Source organism: Aristolochia californica, unplaced genomic scaffold (assembly GCF_029961685.1).
Source record: "Aristolochia californica isolate CCGP_79_NKW_82.1479 unplaced genomic scaffold, dmAriCali1.0.hap1 SCAF_15, whole genome shotgun sequence".
In the NCBI taxonomy this organism is placed as follows: domain Eukaryota; kingdom Viridiplantae; phylum Streptophyta; class Magnoliopsida; order Piperales; family Aristolochiaceae; genus Aristolochia; species Aristolochia californica.
In genome coordinates this window covers 22,769,709-22,791,129 of record NW_027181826.1, presented here as the reverse complement: position 1 = coordinate 22,791,129, position 21,421 = coordinate 22,769,709, and the positions used below count along the sequence as shown (strand labels likewise).

The 21,421-nt window shown below is 39.3% G+C and overlaps 3 protein-coding genes across 15 annotated transcripts; all 3 read right to left on the bottom strand.

Moving 5' to 3' along the window:
* Window positions 1–85: 85 nt before the first annotated feature.
* On the bottom strand, window positions 86–1,099 carry LOC137951257 (secreted RxLR effector protein 161-like). The gene is made up of 4 exons (XM_068797843.1): window positions 973–1,099; window positions 847–917; window positions 662–733; window positions 86–427 (listed from the first exon to the last, which is right to left on the bottom strand). The coding sequence occupies exons 1-4, from the start codon at window positions 1,097–1,099 to the stop codon at window positions 86–88; spliced, it is 612 nt and encodes a 203-aa protein (XP_068653944.1).
* Window positions 1,100–8,947: 7,848 nt separating this feature from the next.
* Window positions 8,948–11,129, bottom strand: LOC137951256 (transcription factor PIF7-like). Its single transcript, XM_068797842.1, has 6 exons — window positions 11,036–11,129; window positions 10,105–10,582; window positions 9,840–9,938; window positions 9,619–9,684; window positions 9,150–9,518; window positions 8,948–9,055 (listed from the first exon to the last, which is right to left on the bottom strand). Coding segments are annotated over exons 1-6 (1,122 nt in total). The 5' UTR covers window positions 11,038–11,129.
* A 1,452-nt stretch (window positions 11,130–12,581) lies between these two features.
* LOC137951098 (cyclin-dependent kinase G-2-like) lies at window positions 12,582–21,171 on the bottom strand. 13 transcript variants are annotated; one of them, XR_011112109.1, is made up of 9 exons: window positions 18,902–21,171; window positions 18,673–18,801; window positions 18,447–18,582; window positions 18,271–18,359; window positions 17,956–18,067; window positions 17,741–17,847; window positions 17,002–17,654; window positions 15,290–15,783; window positions 12,582–12,828 (listed from the first exon to the last, which is right to left on the bottom strand). XR_011112109.1 is itself a non-coding variant. In XM_068797685.1 (7 exons), the coding sequence occupies exons 1-7, from the start codon at window positions 20,491–20,493 to the stop codon at window positions 17,552–17,554; spliced, it is 2,268 nt and encodes a 755-aa protein (XP_068653786.1). In that variant the 5' UTR covers window positions 20,494–21,171; the 3' UTR covers window positions 13,916–17,551. The 13 variants fall into 13 exon arrangements, 2 of the variants coding, with proteins under 2 accessions (XP_068653786.1, XP_068653788.1); XR_011112105.1 differs by lacking the exon at window positions 12,582–12,828 and adding an exon at window positions 13,916–14,259; XR_011112106.1 differs by lacking the exon at window positions 12,582–12,828 and having other exon boundaries at window positions 13,916–15,548; window positions 15,641–15,783.
* Window positions 21,172–21,421: the final 250 nt, after the last annotated feature.

Genomic DNA, 21,421 nt, shown 5'->3' with positions numbered 1-21,421 from the left:
TATGCTTGGTGCGTTAATGGAAAACTGAATTGGCCGCAATCTAGATAGCACTTGTATTATCTGCATGAAGCTGTGTAGATAAGGGCTAAAGAAATTGGAGCTCAGCAAGAAGACCGCATAGCCAAATAACTTCAGAACACACAGTAGGCATAGTACTATACTCGGCCTCAGTAGATGACCTGGACACCCGATCTTGTTTCTTACATTTCAAAGAAATCAGTGTGTCCCCTAAAAATATACACCAGCCTGTAGTAGAGCAACGGGTATCGGGGCACCCTGCCCAATCAGCATCACTGTAGGCAACTAGACGTAGCACGGAGCCGATAGGAAAGAATAATCCACGAACAGGGGAGCAGCACAGATAGCTAATGATGTGCCGAACTACCGCAAAATGAAGGTGCCGAGGAGATGACATAAACTGACTGACCTAATAAACAACATAGGAGATGTCCGAGCAAGTAGTAGTCAAGTATATGAGACTTCTGACCAGTCGTCAATAGATAGTCGGATCATCAAGGAGAGTCCCTTCATCTTTCCTATATTTGTCATTGACCTCCATAGGGATAGCCACCGAAGATGTGTCCTCCAACCCAGTGAGAGTAATAAGATCTTGAATATACTTATGTTGGTTTAAGAAAATACCTTTGGGTGTATGATGTACCTCCAGCCCTAAGAAGTACGTGAGTTGTCCAAGATCCTTCATATGAAAAATGGCATGCAACACCTTTTGAAGCTTGGTAATCAGTCCAGAGTCAGTGCCAATAATGATGATGTCATCCACATAAACCAAGAGAATGACCATGCCCGCAGCAGACTTATGATAGAAGAGAGATAAATCATACTGACTCTGTGTAAACTTGTAGAGAATTTGTGTGTCGCAAAACTTCTCAAACTAAGCCAAGGGGGCTTGCTTAAGCCTATACAAAGGACGACGTAACTTGCAGACATGATCAGGAGAGGAGGTAGACATACCCGAGGGAAGTTTTATGTAGACATCTTCCTGTAAATCACTGTGGAGAAAGGCATTCTTTACATCCATCTGATGCAGTGGCCAGGATTGAGATGCTGCAATGGCTAAGATAGTACGGACTGTGGTCATTTTGACAACTAGCGCAAATGTTTCCTCATATCAATCTCATATTTCTGCTTGTTCCCAAGGGCCATAAGGCGGGCTTTATACCAATCCAACGATCCATCTGAACGCAGCTTAATAGAGAATACCCACTTACTCCCAAGAGGACGAATAGTAAGAGGGCAAGCCACAATGTCCCAGGTGTGATTCTCCTTTAACGCTTGTAGTAGCTACCGGAGATACAGGGGAGGAAAACCATACCTGGCAGGAGGGTAAGAACGATGCGTGGATCTGGGAAGAGTGATGGGAGCAGGAGCAAGCGCCAAGTCAGGATGGGAAGGGGGCAACGATGCAGTGGGGTGAGGCTCATCAAAGCTCGACAGACTAGACAGAGAGGCAGACAACAGAGTAACTTGAGAGGGAAAGAAATATTGATTTTCAAAGAAGACTATATTCCGAGAAACACGGACTTGACGCGACTGGGGATCATAGAAAACATAGCCCTTTTGAGAACTGGCATACCCAAGAAATGCACAAATAACTAATTGGGCTGTAAGTTTATGTCGTTCATGATCAGGTAGATGCACAAAACAAACAGAACCGAACATCTGAAAATCAGTGTAGGATGGAGAATAACAAAATAATTTAACAAAGGGAAAGACATGATGCAAGATAGGCGAAGGCAGGCGGTTGATTAAATGAACGGAGGTAGAGAGAGCTTCACACCCAAAATCGAGGAGGAACGGATGATTCAATGAGAAGGATGCGGACCATATCAAGTAGGTGACGATTTTTTCTCTCAACAGAGCCATTTTGTTGTGGTGTCGAGGGACATTCTCATAAACAATATCAGTGTAGTCAGCCCACAAATTTTGGAAGCCCAAGAAATATTCTTCAATGGAATGGCTGCCTTGCATGAAATTTGCCATTTCATATTTAATTTGAAACCAACGGGTCGTGCTGTTTTGACAATAAACTTTGTAGAGGTAGTTCCACATATCCGTTGCAGTTTTGTAGGGCCTCAAATTAAGGATTAGATGAGGCTCAATGGATCCAAGTATCCAGGTCATGACTCTAGCATCCATGGTGGTCCATTTTGACAATGCGTCAGTATCGCAAGGTGTCGAATCACTCCCATCAATATGACCCCATAAACCTTTTCCCTGAACAAATAACCGGAACTGAAATTCCCAAGCACTGTAGTTCTTACCCGTGAACCGAATAGGAGAGAAATCTAACTTGTTTGTTGACATGATAAGATCGAATCCAAAAAACTTCTCGATAGCAAAAATCCCATATCTGCCCCCACAATATCAGAAATTCCAAATATACCCCTACACCTTCAGAAATTCCAAATATATCCCCACACCTTCAAAAATTCCCGAACTGCCCCTAAAGTTTCTAAAAATTTCATAAACTACCTTATGCAAATAATTTTCTTTTGAAGCTTATGTGAACAGTATCGAGGTTGAAAAAAAAAATGAACCTTTCGTTCACCTTCCTGGCGAGAACCACCTTCCCGGCAACGGAACCACCCCTCGGGGACCAATCTTTTAAATGCAGAAAGCCAAATACATATCCCAGGTGGACCAGGGGTGGACGGAACCTAACCCAGGTGGACCTTTTGAAGCATGTAGCCCTAAGGGAATTGTAGTCGTTGGAAATAGTTGTCAGAGCTAAGTGTCTCTTAACACTTTTGAACATTGTACTTCGCCTTGTAGCTTTTTGCAAGAAACCACGAGCTAGATCAGTGCATCCTTTCCATCTTTTGTCAAGTTGCAAGGCTGTTGGGCTCCTCCCAAACTTCCTCGAAAGTACATTATGATATATAACAGGTTATTTTCTGGTTACCAACACAAATGGACTATGACTGATAGATTCACTCTTCTAAAAATTGTATGAGAATTAAGCCACATCAAGTAGCTCTAGCCAATTATTTTGATTAACACTAGCAAAATGCCGCATGTACTCTTCCTAAAGACATTGACCTACTTAATTTTTCCATTGGTTTGATTATGGAAACTCATAGAAAACTTGAGGGTAGTTCCAAGAATCTTGACAAGCTCGATCCACAACTTACCCGTGACTCTTGGGTCTTGATCGTTGATGATGGTACTTGACACTCTTCAGTGCTTGACTACATTGGCCATAAATGCTTTTGCCACCTCTTTCACTATGCAATCTTCTGGCACAACCATGAACATGACATACTTGAAAAATCAATCCACTATCACCATAAGGAATTGAGTCTTTACGCTTTTCTAAGTCCCAAAATGAAGTCCATAAAGATGAACTTCCACGATCTTCTAGGAATAGAGAGGGGCTCGAGCAAACCCCCCAAGTTTCCTCCACTCCACTTTATCTTGCTACCATATAAGGCATTCGTGAATGTACTCCTCCATATCTTGTTCCATGTCGGGCCGATAGTAGTTGCCTTTTAATAGGGCAAGTGTGCACTTTTGCCCTGGATGTTCAACCCACTTGGTATCATGGCATTCTTGCAAAATTTTTTATCAAAGACCGTCATGCTTGGGAACAAAAATTACCCCCTTTGGTGTATAAAAGGCCCTCACTGAGTCAAAAATGACGCATAACTTCAAGAGTGGCAACCTCTACCAAGCTACGAGCATGTGAGTCTTGCCAAAGACCCACCTTGATGCGATCAATGAGAATCATATGAACCTGGCTAAGTGAAGCCAAAGCCTCCTATTGTAGTGTACCAAGGTCTGCTTTGTGGCTCAAGGTGACAGCCACACAATTGCTCATACCAGACTTGTACCCGAGCAGCATATTGAACTCTGCAAGAAGTCTTATCGCGCTTACTTTGAGCTAAGCTTCTTCTACGTGAGAAAGTGGTTAGATGCTATATTATTCATCTTGACCATGAACTTCGACCCCAACAAGTAATGGCATCAAGTGCATAGGTAATGCACAATACTTGAAGATGCATAGGACCTTGAAGATGTTTCTATCAGTTAGTTGTTGTCAATCTATGTGAAGGTGTCCATTATAAATTGGTTGTTATGAGTGGCACAATTCCCTATGTGGACAACATCATAAATATTGGTTGTATAGATAGTTGTTGTAAGTATTGTTTGGTAACCCAAATATAGTAAATTAAATCCTAGGTGCAAATATCTTGGAAGTGAATTAGCAATTTGTAAAGAAGATTGTGACCATTACAATTCATTGTGTATTCTTTGGGTGTTATTGCTTATGTTTGACCCTTTACTTCAAAATCAACAATGTACATTAAAATTATTCAAAAGAATGAATACACAAAAGTTAAATTAAAAATAAATGGATAATTAGCAGCAAAACTAATGAACTTACTAGACTCAACAAACTTAATCTCAAAATAATTTTAAAGTCAATGCACAATAAGATTAATATTTTCTAAAAATTGCTTTGAGGCTTTCTTAAAAGAGAGTCAACAACCAAATGCTCTAGTCAAACATGTAAGTGAAACAAATTAAATCGAACAAGTTTAGCTAAAAAAAAGTAAGTACAATGAATTGATTTTATAAACTTAAGAACAAATAGACTTAGCGTAACTTGAAACCTTGAGGTATATTTATTCTTTTAACTCAAAGTGGGCACACACATGTGAATAGAAGCTTGAGAGGACTTTTGAAATACTTTAGCATCTGATGGATTAAATTTTTGGCTCAAAATTGTTTAAATAGACATAATTCCAATGTTGCAAAAACTAATCACTTTACCCAAAAAAAGATCTTTTGTCCTCTAGTAAAAATTGATCAATACATTAATAAAAAAATATGAGAAAATACTTTTAAATTTTTTTTTTTTAAGTTTTGATTAAACTGATAGCTAACTTACAAGTTTTAATGACCTACGAAGGCTGATTCCAGGCTTGAAATCTCCTTCTATGCTTTCTTGACTACCAATGTTCGAATAGCTCGATTATTCGAATATTCATGTTGAGTGGTGAGCTTCTATGAAGGGAAATACTATCTGGATATCGACCTTGTTTGAACATCCATTTATCTTCTAAAACTTTTGCTCCTTGGACGCTATTCAGATACTTCTTTTATTTGAACACTTCATTTATACAAAAAGTTATGTTAGATTACAAATGCTCGAATATTGCCTCCAGTCAAACAAGAGTCTCAATAGAACTCTCTATTGCTCCATGCTATTCAAATATCTTCACTATTTGAACAACGACCCTCAACATAACTCTCTATTGCTCTGAACTTTCAAGTATCTTTGCTATTGTCCTTTTCTTGATAGGTTGAGGCCTATAAAAGGCATCAACATATAGTAAAGAATTATCTATGTTATTAACAAAAAAAAAAAAAAATCTTCCTTTCATAAGTGAACATAGGTCATCAAGGCCTTATTGAGTAAAATTTCTTCGTTAGCTTTAATTTCTTTGTTTCTATTTATTTTTTAAAATTTTAGCACAAAAATTCATTTCATTGAAGGAAACTAGCCCTTTGTTACTCATGAAAGCAATGATCCATCTTGCTAAAGTTGGTCAATATGCCACCAGGTTGATGACTAATCCACTTCAATTCGATACCATCTAATAAACGTCATATCAAAATTAAAAAACATGGACTAACAAATCCTGTTGAATTTATGGAAAAGATAAATACTTTATTGACTTCAATCACTTATTGTAATCAGGTACTTGAACCTCTATTTATAATAGAGAAAGGTAGTAGGTCCAATTACAATAAACTACCCTTGTCCCAATTACATCCAAACTCAAACACTTAAAAGATAAGTCCTAACATAATTAAATAACTAAATTTAGATAAAAGACAAACATAACTCAAACTGAAACTCTTCTTTGACATGACCATAAGATAAGATACTTTTGTGAGTCCTTCTTGATCTTTCAACTGATGTGATAAATATGTCAGCTCATGGTAATCATTGTGGGTCCTACTTCTTATAGGTTTGGGTCCATCTTGTGGACCTTCCTTGGTCGTGTGGCCCATCTTATAATAATTTTAGATATGTGGGTCTTCTTTGGTCGTGTGGGCTTGAGTTTATCTTCCAACATATCCCATCTCTCTCTACCTAAGATTTTGAGCTTTGAATAGGTTTTTGTAACAAGAACAGCTGAAACGAACATTCCTATCGTGCCAGACGGGTCACATACGATGATCCTCCCAAGTATCTGGTAAAGCACCCAAAATTCACTTGTTAGTATACCTACAGTCTGGCTCCACAGCGATTCAGTCTGTCTTCTGTACCAGAGTGGAAAGCCTAAAGAGCACCTATCCAAAAGCCCATGCTTGGTCTTGTCCCGGCGATGAACAAGCACTAAATGATAGAGCTGTCAGTTCGATCCATGGAGATTTATAGTTGGCCAGCACCATGGATGGATAACCCACTACCCTTCCCAGCAAACAAATATCTGGTCCTGCTTTAACTCCTCAACTCTCTTCCTTCATTGGACTTCAATTTGCTGGCTGCAAAACGACGACCAGAAACTGTTCCAGTGGTGGAACCCCTCCGCTCTGCTCAGTCGCCACTAATCTTCCCTTCTATCTTGCTGCAGTAAATGGGTTAGGTCGGCAGGAAGATAATGGGTTAAGGTCCCCACAAGCTTTTGGCCTGTAGTTTGCACTGAGAGGAGCTGCATTATCGGATTCAAAGTGGTTGAGGTGACACTGATGGAGACTATCTGCCGTTTACAAGGATAAGGTACGAAGAAACCATGCCCAAAGGCGTTAGTCTTCACAGGCATTGGAAGAAAGCTGAAGCTCAATCCACTGTCGAAAAAAATTTGCAATCATGCTCAGGTGCAGTATATCTAAATGCTGTAACAAGGGAAAAAGAATGTAGAGGTGAGGGAGAGAAAGGAGAGAATAATATATGCGATGTGTATTGAAAGAAGAGGAAGGACAGAAACAATTGGGCTAGTAGGTGTCAGTGGTCGCATGTGAACCTCTTGATTTTGCAGGACCATGAATAGCATCATTTGGGACCACGAATAGTATCAACTTTGTGGTGCATTTGGTCGTTTGTACATACTATTTGTTACATACATTTTGAAGTGAAGTACTTACTTTTGATGTCATAAGAAAATAAAATTATGAATTTTTAAATTTTTTTAATTAAAATTGATTTCTACTTGGAGAGTAAATTCTCTTTGACCCCCTTTTTTTTTTTTTGTATTTGTGCCTTCTTGATTTATTTTTCCGTATAAATATATCTCTTTCATCCTTTTAAGAAACGAAAAATAGTTAGGGTAAAATTTTTCCATCTCCGTAAATTCGCACAAACGCTAAAACATTTTCCCAAACTTAAAATTTTCCACTTGCACCTTCGGCATTTGGTTTCCTATCGACCAAACAACTTTGTATATACTCTAGAAAATTATGCTAAGTTGTGTTTCTACCCATTACCAAAAATCAAATGTGTTATAATCTCTATCATGGATGAACTTTTTTATTGAGAAAAATTCTCATTGGTTAGGTTTTTTATTTGACTTAGACCCTATTAGTGTTATTATCCCTATAAAAGTTAAATATGGACTTATTCAACATAGTCTTCTAGGAAATTTATATAATTGGCCTTCTCTGTCCCCAACTTTTCTTGAGAAAATCAACACCTTAATAACTATGCTCTGAACTTCCACAACAAGATGAGAATGTCCTTTGTCCACTTCTAGTTCAAGGAGAAGATGACAAAATAGAAAAGGAAAAAGAGTTTTGCAACCAAAACAAAGTTAGCATTCTGACATGTGCCCATTGTTGTTGATCTTTGGTCATGTTGACAGAAGCTCCCTTTCCCCCCTAGTGGTGATGAGATCAGCCATGAATATTTCCTTTCTCTTTGTTTGTTTCTCCTTTTTCTTTGTTAAGTCACCAATGTTGTGGTTGTCAATGGCAGCTATAATGAACTGGCCACTATCACACAGCTTCGGCCAAGACTAGTTGGTACTTCACAAGCAAGATAGACTCCATCGTTGGTTGGTATAGAGGACTGAATAAGACATAACAAAAGACTCCAGAAGGAAGAATACTAAGAAGGAATGAAAGGAGTCACTGAGTTTTAGGTGCTAGATAAGGAGAATATAATAAAAAGAAAAAGAAAAAGGAAGCATCCAAATAAAGGGGGAAGGGAGTAAGCATCAACTACCTTTTCTTCGTTTTTCCTACCAAAGGGAAGAAGCATACTCTTTTTTTTTTGTCTGGTTGGCTGGGGAAGGAATTTCCAGCTTAGATATATATGGCTTTCTAAGAAACCTACAGGCTGTTCCAATAAGAAAATCCATTTGGTGTGAAACATACGAAACAGTTATCTCAGTCATTGATGGGACGGCTGAGATAGCCGCATGTTTCACACCAAATGGTTTTTCGTATTGGATCAGCCCTCCTGATAAACATGCACTCCTAAATGGAAAGTAGTTTCTAGACATTTCAGGAGCTTATGTTGTTCTTCATTAATGAATCATCACTAAGGTGGCACTTACACCGATATCTTGCTCCTAATGAGATTTACAGTGATGGGTTCATCTCTTATCACCTCGTCCAGTAAAAAGATATAGTTTTCCTGTTGCTTCAATCTATCAATGCTTTCTTCCATCTTCTGCAGAAACAAACATAATTGCAAATATTTGATATAAAAAATGAAAATTAATGCCCCATACTTGTTAAGAGCAGTCTCACATAAATTTAAGATTAGAAAGACTTTCTACTTATTATTTACGAAGATAGCCATGGTTTCTGTTGATACATACAAAAGATGAAAGCCAGAGCCCTCATGGAGTGTATATTCTCAAATACAATCTTACATATAGAGGAATGGGGATCCTTGCTTCTAATTGACACACTAAGAACATATCTGACACTCCTGTTACACTGAATAGGGACGATGCAGCAGATCACTCTTTCATGTGCCATTATCTTTTGCAAGGGCTTGATGACTCGCAGAAGCCGGCATACCCAGTTGTTGCCGATACAGTGCTGTCATCTTGTTGAAGAGATCCATGTTCATGGACTGCAGAGAAAAAGAGAAACAGATTAGAAGGTAATGAGTCGTGTGTCGATTATGAGCAATAGGGATTTAAATAACAGTAATTCTGCTATTTCACCTGAGCAACGAAAGCCGAATAGGGGTCCGCCGAGGGGATAGGAGGATTCGTACCCTGGTCGTTCTTCGGCGGAGGGGTTGAGTGAGTGGGAAGCAGTGGAGGGAAGAGAAACGGAGGTGAAAGAAATGGGGCAGAAGCTGGAGAGGTGGGGTGAAGGATGTGAGGGATGGCCGGAGGTGCTGCCGGAGTCATCCCCATCCCCATCCCCATGCCCATCCCCAGGCGTGCCAAGATAGACATTTGGAGATGTTGTTGCATACCTAGTGGCATCATCAACTGAGGCATGCTTCTCGCACTCATCAGTTGCAGTTGAGCTTGCAGTTGTTTCAAATATTCAATCACTTCGTCCAGAATTGAAGCTTTATCAGTCTAGTAACCACAGTAACGAATGCCTAGTTAAAGGCTTGGCGAAGCATTTACAAAATAACGAAATTTATGTTTGCACAGAATATACTGTTCAGTTCTATACCTTACTAGAATTTGGTATAAGCTTTTGCAGAGCCTTCATCTTCTGGTTAATTCGGTCTCTTCTTCTCTGCATTCATGGAGGAATAAAATAATAAAAATAAATAAAACTAACCTTCAATATTGGTTTCAAATACTCTCTTTAAAACATTACAGTGAATGAACATAATATCACACAATAAAACTGCTCTTCGTTTAGCATCACTAGGAAAAAAAATTCGCTACCCGTTCGGATTGGTTGTGTGTGGCTGCGGCACGGCTTCGTCTCGTCAAATGGGATCGCGTAATTTCAGTCTTCCTCTCGACTTCTTCATCCGCGTTCCCCTGATGGACAAGAGAACAGAAGAACCATTAATATAGCAACCAGTGAGGAGCTTGGCTGTTCTCACTTCTTAGTGACTGGGTCCATCCCATTAAATTTACTTCCAGTTTGATAATGCGAGAATAAGTATAGAGAAACCCATGAGAAGTGTCGAACTTGAATATTTACCATCCCTCCAAGGGAAGTTGAATCGTCTGTGGTTTTGGTCTTCAAGCTGTTGGGAGACTCAAATGAAGCCCAAGTCATGGTGGTGGTATCGGTCTCTCTGACAGATGTTGTCTCCATACAGTTTGTAAAGTCATCAAGCACATCGTCCCTGCTGCATTGTTTCTTTTTAACCCGTGCCTGGTTTTCGAACTTCTCCACCGGACTGGCCTTGCATTGAGTGCCTTTGTGAGAAGCGTTAGCCGGCCACTTCCCGCCGGAGGATGCACCTACAGAGTTATAAACGTTTGCCTGATCTTGACTGCGGTACGTGGAATTGGAGTTTCTCTTACAACCGGTGGCTTGGTGAACAACAGACTCAAGTGTCTCACCGGCTCGGGTCCATGCATGCTTGGTGGAGCCACATTGTGCAAGCCCCCCAAGGCCATGCAATGCGAGGTTGCCATTCTCCCATGCAAGCTCTGTCAGTCCAGTGTTCATCCTACAACTTGCAGAATTAACCTCAGTCAGATGAAGTGAAAGAAAAAGGGAGAGGAGGTGTTCACTTGTTGAAACAAGAAATCTCCCATTAGAATATGGTCAATCAAAAAACAGAAATAGAGTCATTAACAAGGGTGAAGAAAGTGAGATGTTTTCAATTGTAGAAATGCTAATATAAAGTATAGAAAACAATACCTAATTGCTGTGTGTTTTGTCACTTTACATAAGCTTATTAGAAACAAAAAGGAGAAAATCACAGTGGATCTTCAAATTGGCGAAAGAAATAAAAAGAAATCTATGTTGTGAACTCCCAGAAAAAAGATAGTGAAGATGAACGAAGAAGAAAGCAAATCAAGAGAAGGTGAACAGAGATTAAAAAAAAATAGAGAACAAAAGAAGGGAGAAAATGTAAGAGGGGAGGAGATAGGAGAGAAAGTGGATATTTTCTGCATACATGGGGTTGGAAGGATGAGGATGAGGATGATGTTGGTTGTGCACGTGAGAGGATCTTTTTCCTTCTTCTCCTTCTTCGTCAGGTTCTTGTCTGTGCTGTCTCACGATCCAGTTGGACACTACAGACTGACTCATGATTCCTTCTCTTCGCTACTCTTCCATCTTTTAGCTCTGAGAAGAGAATTGGCTCCCTTCATCCTTTTATTCATTTCTTCCTTTTCTGTATTCCCAACTTGGTGGTTGCTTTCATGGAATGAGACTTGAAAGACATATTTGTGGTGGCAAAACAGCCTAGGAAAGTTGAGCAGCTAGCTCCCTGGACCCTCGTGTAACAGCCTCCTCGGGTGAACATCTCTTGGCTAAAACACAGGTACGATCCTTCATTCTTGTTGTAGCTCTGACTGGGCCTTGAAGTTACGTTTTAGACAGTTTTCCATCGACAACGGGTTTTCTGACTCAAGAGATGGATATCTGTTCATAAATAGACCGTCTTGATTCATTCAGTTCAGGAAATCTCATAAGCTTTATACGGAAAGTAAACTGAGGCTGTTTTTTGTGCCGATAAGAAACCACAGGAACAAGGAACAAGACTCGTCGTTTTGCTTTTAGAACGGTATAAGAACGATTTCCACATTGATGCAGCAGGCAAAAACCTTGAGAACTCCTTATATGAGCTAGTGGAGTTGTGACTTCTCTACCAGCCACTAGCTAGAGTCACCAATGAGTGCTTTTAACTTTTGACACGCGTCTCTCTTCTGCTGTTGAAGAGATGGTAGCCTGAATGAGCTGTTCATGGTCCCCTTCTCTTTGTCCAAACGTGCACAGACTGGTCCTCTCCCACTACAATGACACCAAAGCAATTATTATTATGCTCATTTGAAACTCTCTCTCTCTCTCTCTCTCTCTCTCAAATCTTTCAATTCTGTGCTTCACATAAACTTATCAGAAGCAGCAGCAGCATCAATTCAGTTCCACTAAACCACTCTCTTCCAGGGTAAGTAGCATTATCACCAACCTGAACCCTAGGGGTCTCTGGTAAGGCCAAGCTAGGGCCTGGGACCATTTCACTTAAATTCTGATTATGTAGTTTGTGGCTCGTTTTGTTGACATGGATTCGATGCATGAGTGGCTATTGCTCACTGTGCAGTTAGCCGACAACTTCTCGAATTGTAGCATAGGCACAAGAGACTAACATGTGGAGATGTTAAGAGAAAACTGAACAATAGAGCTATCATCTTTTGCTGGTGATGTGATTTTTGCTGAAAGGAGCAAATGTTTTCCAATCTCTAGAATGGTGTTGGGAGTTGATATTTTGATTGAAACGTCATAAGAGTCTAGATGAATGGGATAGTTTTGCTACTGGTAATCCAAAGTTTCAAACAATGCTTAAAAGTCATGTAGTTTAGAGGTGGAGAACAGAAGAGAAGTCTATTTTCTTAACTAGAAACCATGCAAGTAACCACTCTTTAGGACTTCCAACTAATGATTGATCAGTAAAATACTCCAAAATCGAAATGCAAGTCATGAGGCCATGTTTGATATGGGGAATCTGGGACCCCAAAGAGTTGATTACAGACAATGAAGAAGGCATGGCTGTGGAAACATGCTGCTGATAGACCAGGGTACATGGATGTAAAGTGACAAACTACAGCCGACAGGTTGTGTAATGAAAACATGGCCCAACAGATAAACATCCAGCCATGTTATCGACAAAATGAACAGCAAGAGCTGTCTACAGCTTCTGGAGATACGAAGATGTTGACGAATCAAGGCGTTATTCATCTGTTGTTGACCCTGTTAACACCAGAAAAATATTGTGAGTTTCTTCTGTAATATAATCCACTCAGAAGGAGAGATGGAGTTTTGCTAGAGGTCTTTTATGAGCTTGTCTGATACTAAGATTCTCCTTTTGAGTGAATGAAAGAGATCAAGAAGATGCTACTACTAGCATAGCCATTTGGGTGAGTAATAATATGAGACCTTGTTGCATCCACCAAAATATGAAGTTGAAGATTGACTGAGTAATTATCAACTGGATCATTTTATTTGAAGATCAGATAAATTGTCATTTTGTATTCCAATTAACTATAGGCCGGAGAGTTTATCCTCACCTATTAGGATGAAGGGCATGGATGTATTTTTTATACTTTGATATTTATAAATAAAGCTTAAGGGAGAGGATTAGGTATTCAAACTCACAACCCTAATCCTCCCTTCTATTTCCAACGTACTCTTGTCTCTTTTCCTAATTCAATTCTCCCTCTTCTCTTGTCTCTTTACTAAAAAAACGTTAGTAGGATTATAAGGAAGCACAAGTTCATAAAAAAACCACATGTAATATCAAAAACCCTTTTGGAGACATCAATATAACCTAAAAATATACAAAGTAGTGTTTTTTTTATTGAGAAAAAAATTTATTACAAGGTTTTATCTGGGATACCACCAACAAACAAACACAACTATAATTGCAATGAGCCCCCTTATATTATAAAATAAGGCGATTTACTATTCACCATAGAAGTTGGTTAGCTGAAGATAATATTGAAAGAGGCATAAAAACTTTCAATCAAAAGTTCAATGCAGCGATTAAGAAAGAGGTGAGTAACCTTCATTTTAGTAGCATGTTGATTAAGGCACACAAAAATTAGAGTTTAAAAATTTTGTTGCACGACTTTGTCCTTTGGGGTTGTTTATCCATTCTTAAAATGTTGCCACACCAATACTAAGTTTCTGTTCTATATAAACGGCAGCTCAATCAATCCCTAATTGACTGAATTACCAAAGTCAAAGCTCATAATGAAATTTGATTGATTTTTCAAATATGTTCAGGCAAAGTTAAGCCCGAAGAATACTACTTACAATCATCATATAAGTTCCTAGCTGTTTCAAGAACTCCTTGCTTTGGCTCTTTGAAAATTTTCAAATTGTTTGGGATGATTTGGAGAGCTCAAGTATACTTTCTTTCACTATAGCAATCAATTATACACAATGTGGAGTGGTCAAATCATGGCAAGTTACAAATGAGGTCAGATCATCACATTTACAAAGCTTGTTACAACTGAATCGTATAGGCCACCGGTGAATCAGGTTTCCCGTCATACATTTCCAGTAGACTTTACCAGTTAACAGGACGAGTAAAAATAGCTTCTTATGATTTGGAAAATTAGGCAGTGCACCATGGCTCCCTCATGTTAAGACCAGCGCTTCTGCAAGCATCGCCACCCACTTTTGCAAAATGTCAAACATCAATGATTTATCTGCCCCTTATCCACAAATTGGCTACACAGTTTCTCTAGGCCAAAAAAAAAAAACAAAAGCGGCAAAGGGAACAAACAAAAGAGAATGAAACACTAACAAGAACTCATCAGAACCACAATCTGAAGAACGATAAGCTCTTTCTCAAAGTTTAGGTTAGTTAATAGAATTTCTTTCACAAATTAGACTACTCTTTTATCTTGCCATCATAACTATTTTCCTTCAAATGCTAAATGCTAAAAGAAAATTCTATTAAAGGACTGATGAGTAACATTTCGTTTTTTTTTTTTTTTGTAAAGGGAGGGGGGGAGGAATAACGTATGAATAGCTGAGATTAATTGGCCAATCGTGAACACAAACATGAAAGAATATAGTTATTTTTACAAAACCGAGTTTGACACTGATTATCAACATAGGTAGCAAATCAAATGTAGCACCAAAGCATGCATAGCACTTGATTTTATGCAATTAAATCAAACGGTAGAAAAATAGATGATTACACAAAAATCGAAATGGCCCAAGACCTTCAACTCCCACTTTAGTCCTACAACAGAACTTGAAACTAATGCAAATTGCCAATCTCACACCCTACACTGTTGGACTTTCCAAAATCTTAATAAATTAAAAACCAAAGCAACCACAACTAGGTCTCAGAAAAAGACTTCATCAGATATGCTACATCATCAAAGCGAAGAGACTTCAAAAGTTACTAAAGAGCAGAGCACAGCAAAACATTCTGATGGCTTAACACAAATTGAGACAGGTATTGAATATGTAGAAATAAAAAAGAGGACTCACTCACTGAAGTTGGAACCTACACTCTTGAGGACACTAGACATTGCTAGAATGGCCAGAAATGCAGTATCAAAGATGCCACCACAGGAACTTTCCATTAAAAATCTTGCCATTTCTCTGGGAAAATGATCTTAGGCAAGAGAAGCAAATAGGCAGCTGCATGGCATTTCACATCATGAAAGAATGAAAGGGAATGACTCTGTACCTCTGATAAGCCCCATACAGTGACATCCATCTCCCAAAGGCCTCTTGTAGTTGGCCTACATCTTCAACCTGCCAGCTATAATACTGCAATAACATTTGTAGATAATAGCCATGAACACTCCAGTGCCTCCAAATACCACATAGAGGAAAGGTAACAGCAAGGTGATTAGCAAAACGTCACTCCACCTAGTTAATTACAGCAACAAGGAACCCAGAGATACAAACAGTGAAACTGCAACTGTATAACAACTAGTTGACAGCTATTCATTTACAAAATAAAACATCATGTTCAGCACCAATACATTTCAAAACTTATATGATTCTTGGACTTAAGAAATCAGAAGAGAGTCACCTTTGCAGGGGACTGACCACAGGAAAAATCTCTTGCCACCCATTAGTTAAATGGAAGCTCGTTAAAGAGAACTCCTTCATAGATATTACTCAGGTAAGAAGTCCACCAAACTTTGTACCTTTGTGGAAGCCACTACTTAAAAACTGCATGCAATGATGTGCACATTCCATAAGCAATCTTTTCTGTGTCTCATTAAGCTCAATGAAGAAGCCTTAGACGTTTTGACAAAGCAAAACTACACTATACTTTCAGTATGACTTCAAACACTTGACAATTGTAAGAACAAGATATGTCATAAACTCTGCTCACTCTTCTAAACAGAGGGGACACTTCGCTTTTTTAACTATAAATTACCAGATGCAATTTTACTCAAATCCCCATAGTACAACCATATGAACTGTTAAAAAACATAAATTCTCAGGTCCTTATAGACAACCGATTATACCAAATCACTTTCTGCCACTGACGCACACTGAAGTACATTTTAGAGATTGTCCTCTAATCACATCAAGTAATTAAATTACAAGACTTCAAAGATGTAAATCCACTAGAGCTTAAAGATTTAAACAAAAGAATATGTCAATTCTTGATAGAACCACCTAACTAATAAATCTATGACGATAACAAAAAAGATAGTGCAGCAATGTGGTTGGACATGTAAGTTCTTGATAAAACCACCTAAGCATTCTATTACGTTAACAACAAAAAGGATGCTGCAATTTGGTCCCTTCATGTTAAACACCTGCAAGTGGCTGTACTAAGACCATAAATAATATGCAGAGTCTTTTTGAATCCATGCTTTTCTTAATTAGCAACCATCCCTGACCAATAGAAATGTTTCAACTTTCCTAGGACCTCAGGAGCATCAAGTGAAAAACTGATGCAGCTGGAATATGGAAGCACAACCTGATAGTTACGAACATAGTGACAAATGATGATGCCCAAGCTATCCAAAAATAACAATAAAAATAAAAAGAGAAAGAGACAAAGAAAAGAAACGAAAAGAAAAGAAGTATGATCCCAGTCTTGGAACATAGTTAAATTTCAAGCAGGATTTCTTTGGAGTTGAATCATGGCTGGAACAGGCATATTACTGCATTTAAGTCATACAGCAGATTCAGAAGCATGATGACTTTTCAGAGTACTTATGTTGCCATTTTTTATTTAATGGGGCTTCTTGAGAAGACTATATCTTGAGGAGCCTATATCATATAATCAGAACTACAGGTAATAAGGAATATCTGGAAAAGGATCCAAGTCCATTCTAAATTAGATTCACTTCAACTATATAATTGAGTGATAATAGCTACAAGAATCCCAGAGCTTATTCACAGTCCACTGACATCAGTCAAACAAATTACCTTGAGCACGTAAAAATTTCCCTTCAACTTCTTCAGAAATTAAGAGCAAATAACGCCCATCTCCGCTGCTTCACACGAATCACCTCTTGCAAAGACAACGTGAAGATTAAAAGAAAAGGCAATAAAAAATTCAAATGCAGTATTGACCAATGAATTTTCTGGTAACAAAGCCAGATTTAGGAAACATTGTTTACAGTGTGCCAATTAAAAATATATGTTACATCCACAGAGTTTCAAATATAACTGATTTTACCCAAATAAACGCCACAATGCCCCACCTTGCAAGGCACTTTTTATGATCATCAAAGCTGCAGACAAAAAAGTTTCTGCAACATAATTGGTATTGATAGCGGAGAACAAAACGGGGGATCTTTCACCACCAAAAGTCATTCAAAGGGTGCCTGCTAAAGAACAGCATCAATCCTTGTCTCATACCAAAAGTATTGCAATCTCCACATACAATGTTACCATCTCTCACCTCATCTTTCATGCAAACACCACAAAGTAGGGGATGTGCTCCAACAGATATATACATTCTATTCCTATCAAGTCAGCCAAATAGACCACCAGCACCTACTAAATCACCTTGCTGCAACTCCTTCCTCCGCAGCTCTTCTAATGGATCAGGACTCTTCATGATCCGTCGCAAACGCCTAGAAAGGTCACAGATATAACAACTTCAGTTGTAAAGAACAAGCCATATTAAGCCTAGGTTTTTAATTAGACAAAACAAACAGACCTATCTTGAGCATGTTGAGCAGGAAAAGTTGGCATAAAATCTTTTGATTTAGGCAAAGGAACTTCTCGGAACCACTCATGATCAAGAGCAGCTTCAGCTGTTATACGCTGCAACAGAAAACACAAGAGAGAGAATAATTAATCTGACAACTTAACAAAAGCAGCTAATTAATCATCAATGCTTAAACTACAGAAAAAAGACTAAATAAAGTGCACCTTCTCAGGATCATAAGTAAGAAGTTTGTTCAACAGATCAAACCCTGCTTCAGAAAGGATGGGACGCCCAGAGAAAGAAGCAGGTGGGAACTTCTCCCGCAACTTGTTATACCTGAAAGGGCAATGTTAGTGGTTACTATGAATCCGAAAGATGTACCAAGAAACTGAGACTGCCGTCATGGCAAATCAGAAGCCTGACCAGAATCACAGTTGGCTGGAAAGCCTGGGAAAACAGTGGTTGAAATAAGAACACAACGGAACATCCAAAAGGGATTGAAAACACAAGTGAAAAAAATAATAACCCCAATGACTTACGGTTGCTTGGTATAGTTCACTCTGACTGCCGGTAACTTGGCAAATCCGGCCCATATTTTCTCACTCGGTGTGCCAAGGGTTTTAAAAATCTGCAGTTCGGCAGGGACCATAAAACTGAGAAGAACTGAAATTAGCAAACACCAACATTAGAGATACTTGGAAACAGATTTTATCACCTTGTCAAGCTGATCAATTTCACTTTTCCCACTGAATAATGGCTCCTTTGCTAACAGTTCAGCCATGATGCATCCCAGTGACCACATGTCAATGGCAGTTGAGTACTCCTTTGCTCCAAGCAGAAGTTCAGGCGCTCTGTAAGGTATCAGAGGTAGTGCAGTAAGGTCACTGTGAGAATACAAAGATAGGGATACAGCAAATCGTGGCACACAAGAATGCACTTACCTATACCATAAAGTAACAACCAAATGAGTGTAGGGTTTCAATGGGCTGCCATACTGGCGAGCCAACCCAAAATCACAAATTTTAAGCTCACCCCGATTGTTCAACAGAAGATTTGATGTCTTCAAATCCCTAAGGAGATGACCAAAGTCATCAATACATTGACAATATAAGATCAAAGATAAACAAAATAATCATGAAATTAGAACCTGAATGTTGCAAAAAGATCTACCTGTGAAGGACCCAATTATCATGAAGATACTTGATACCCTCCAACAACTGTAACATCAAGCACTTAACTTCACTCTGGCTAAAAGGTTGTTTCATTGTTTCCATTAGCCCTTTAAGATCATGTTCCATATACTCCATAACCATGAAAATCTGATTAAGGTCACTACCAACAACAACTTCCTTAACATCCACAATGGATGGGTGATGAAAAGACAGTAGGATGTTAATTTCCCTTAAAGAGGTCAAGGGGAAACCTTCTCTTTCTTTCGCCATTTTGACCTTCTTCAAAGCAACAATCTCACCAGTCTTCTTGTCCCTGGCTCTAAATACAACACCATATGTGCCTTCATCTATTTTGTTCAATTTCTCAAACTCATCAACACTCCTACAACCTCGCAGCATGTTTATACTCCTCTGTGGAGATGCAATCGGCTTCACGGTCATATAGGAATCATTTACACCATCAACATCTGTGTCAGACTGATGAAAGTTGGCATCACCATTTCCATCTTCCTGATCAACATCCATATAGTCATTCTCATCCAACTCAACTTCATCCTCACTAGCAGATGCACTTTGATGACCATCTCTACCAGAACCAGATGATTTGGATCGAGCTCCTTCAGATCCTTCTCGGATGACTTCCCCAAGCTCAGGGCTAGGAACCCTTTTTGACCCTATAGACTCAGGCTGAGGCATCTGTTTCCTCTTTTTACTTCTGCTTTCCTCCTCAGAAACCTCGCCTCCATCCCTAGGAGAATCATTCGCATTAGCCCATCGGGACGCTGAGATATTCCTTGTAGGAACATACTCTTCCTCTTCCAGATGCCTGATGTCCTGCCCAGTACCTTCATCATGCTCAGAAGGAGCAGGAAATAGCCCAGCTGATGATTCCACAGCCATCAATCCAACTGATCTGAGTGCTATTTCAGCTTCAACAGTGGAGGACTCCAATTTGCTAAGGCCGATTGGGCCCAATGAGGGTTGTACAACATCATTTAGATTGTGGTATGGAGAAGGGTGTGACCCTTCAGGAAGGGGTGGAGGAGGAGGAAGGGGAAGGTTTGGTGGGTCAGCTTTATTCCCAGAAAAACAATTCTTTTGTTTTTCTTCAATGTCCCAGACAATTGGTGAAAACTTCCTCTTCTTCTCCGGGACTAACCTGGCTCCATTCTCAGATGATAGATCCTTGTTATCCTTGACACCGGATGCAGGTGCATCAGGATCATCAGAACCACTTCCGCTTGAAAGTTCACCTGGCTCTCGGTCAGAAGCCCTAACAGGGACTCCACTGTGCTTACTTCTATGACTCCCCCCACTCCCTGAGTTATTCATGTTAGGAAATGCATAGTACCCACCATTCACTACGTCTCGTTCCTTGACATCTCGCTGTCTAATCTTAACCTTATCTCTAATATCTCGGTCTCTTCTTCGCTCAATAACATGGCCCCGATGGCCGTCACGCTCACGCTCACGCTCACGAGCAAATTCCTCTCTCGAGAAATAATATTCTTTTCCCCTAGAAACATCAAAATCAGCCTCCCGTTCTCTGAATTCATGGTCACGGTAACCTCCATGTCTTCCAGCCGCCATGTAATTCCAAAGCAAAATACGGCAACAAAAATCGAAACAGGGCGACTGGAAGCCTAAGCACCTTCACCCAATCGGGTGTGAAAAACCGCTTAGCACGAAAAATATGGCCAAAAAAAAAAAAAACAAAGAATAGTAAGGTCAACAAACTTCTATCGTCGCAGTCCCAACAGTAAAAACCCTAAAAAACCCAAAGGCAACAGATCCAGCAAGCGTAGGCAGCAATGATTCACTGAAGTCCTGTAAAACCTTGGGGGAAGCCCCTGTCTCCTTTTCTGCAACAGAATTTTATATTTCTTGTCTGCTCCATAGGTAATTGCAGAAAATCAGGAGAGATGGGCAGCGAGACCCTAATAGAGAAAGCGCAAGTGACAAAAAACAAACGGAGCTATAATACGAAGAATCTCAGAAAGGTTCTAAGCAATACCCCAAAAATCGACTGGAATTGCAGTCACAGCAAATAGGGGAGGAGATTACCAGCGAGGGTAGAAACGAAGGCGGCGATGCTACCAAACCCTATCGCACAACGAAGCGAAGTCGCAAAGAGAGAAGAAGAAGACGAATCGACAAAGAATCGGTGGTTGATCGAGCTGCAGCTTTCTGCTAGGGTTCGTCACGTTCGGGAGCGATGGAGAAAGGGGAAAGAAGTGGACTCCGATTTCGCTTTCTTGTTTCTCTCCAGGGAGTTTAGAGCCGCCGAGTGAAAAGAATCGACCCTGGAAAAATAATAACCGTTTGACCACTTTCTTTATTTAAAAAACACTGAAAATCTACTAGACCAATTTGTATTACCAAAAACCGTAGAATAATCGGGTGATTTTAAATTTTTAATTAATTTTAAATAACATAATGTATCAACATTTAACTTAAAATTACAAGGTGATATTTTTCGATGAAATATTAATTATAAAATAATTTGAAAAAATGACAT

What these genes read in the sequence shown, in the direction of transcription:
- LOC137951257 (XM_068797843.1), bottom strand. Translation starts at nt 1,099, where the DNA reads ATGACCACAGTCCGTACTATCTTAGCCATTGCAGCATCTCAATCCTGG. An exon ending in CTACATAAAACTTCCCTCGG is followed by an intron (nt 918 to 972) that starts GTATGTCTACCT and finishes TCCTTTGTATAG; the next exon opens with GCTTAAGCAAGCCCCCTTGG. An exon ending in TCTCTACAAGTTTACACAGA is followed by an intron (nt 734 to 846) that starts GTCAGTATGATT and finishes CTGATTACCAAG; the next exon opens with CTTCAAAAGGTGTTGCATGC.
- LOC137951256 (XM_068797842.1), bottom strand. An exon ending in CAACTTCCCTTGGAGGGATG is followed by an intron (nt 9,939 to 10,104) that starts GTAAATATTCAA and finishes CTTGTCCATCAG; the next exon opens with GGGAACGCGGATGAAGAAGT. An exon ending in TTATACCAAATTCTAGTAAG is followed by an intron (nt 9,519 to 9,618) that starts GTATAGAACTGA and finishes TGTGGTTACTAG; the next exon opens with ACTGATAAAGCTTCAATTCT.
- LOC137951098 (XM_068797685.1), bottom strand. Translation starts at nt 20,493, where the DNA reads ATGGCGGCTGGAAGACATGGAGGTTACCGTGACCATGAATTCAGAGAA. An exon ending in GATAATTGGGTCCTTCACAG is followed by an intron (nt 18,802 to 18,901) that starts GTAGATCTTTTT and finishes TCATCTCCTTAG; the next exon opens with GGATTTGAAGACATCAAATC. An exon ending in TTACTTATGATCCTGAGAAG is followed by an intron (nt 17,848 to 17,955) that starts GTGCACTTTATT and finishes TTTCTGTTGCAG; the next exon opens with CGTATAACAGCTGAAGCTGC.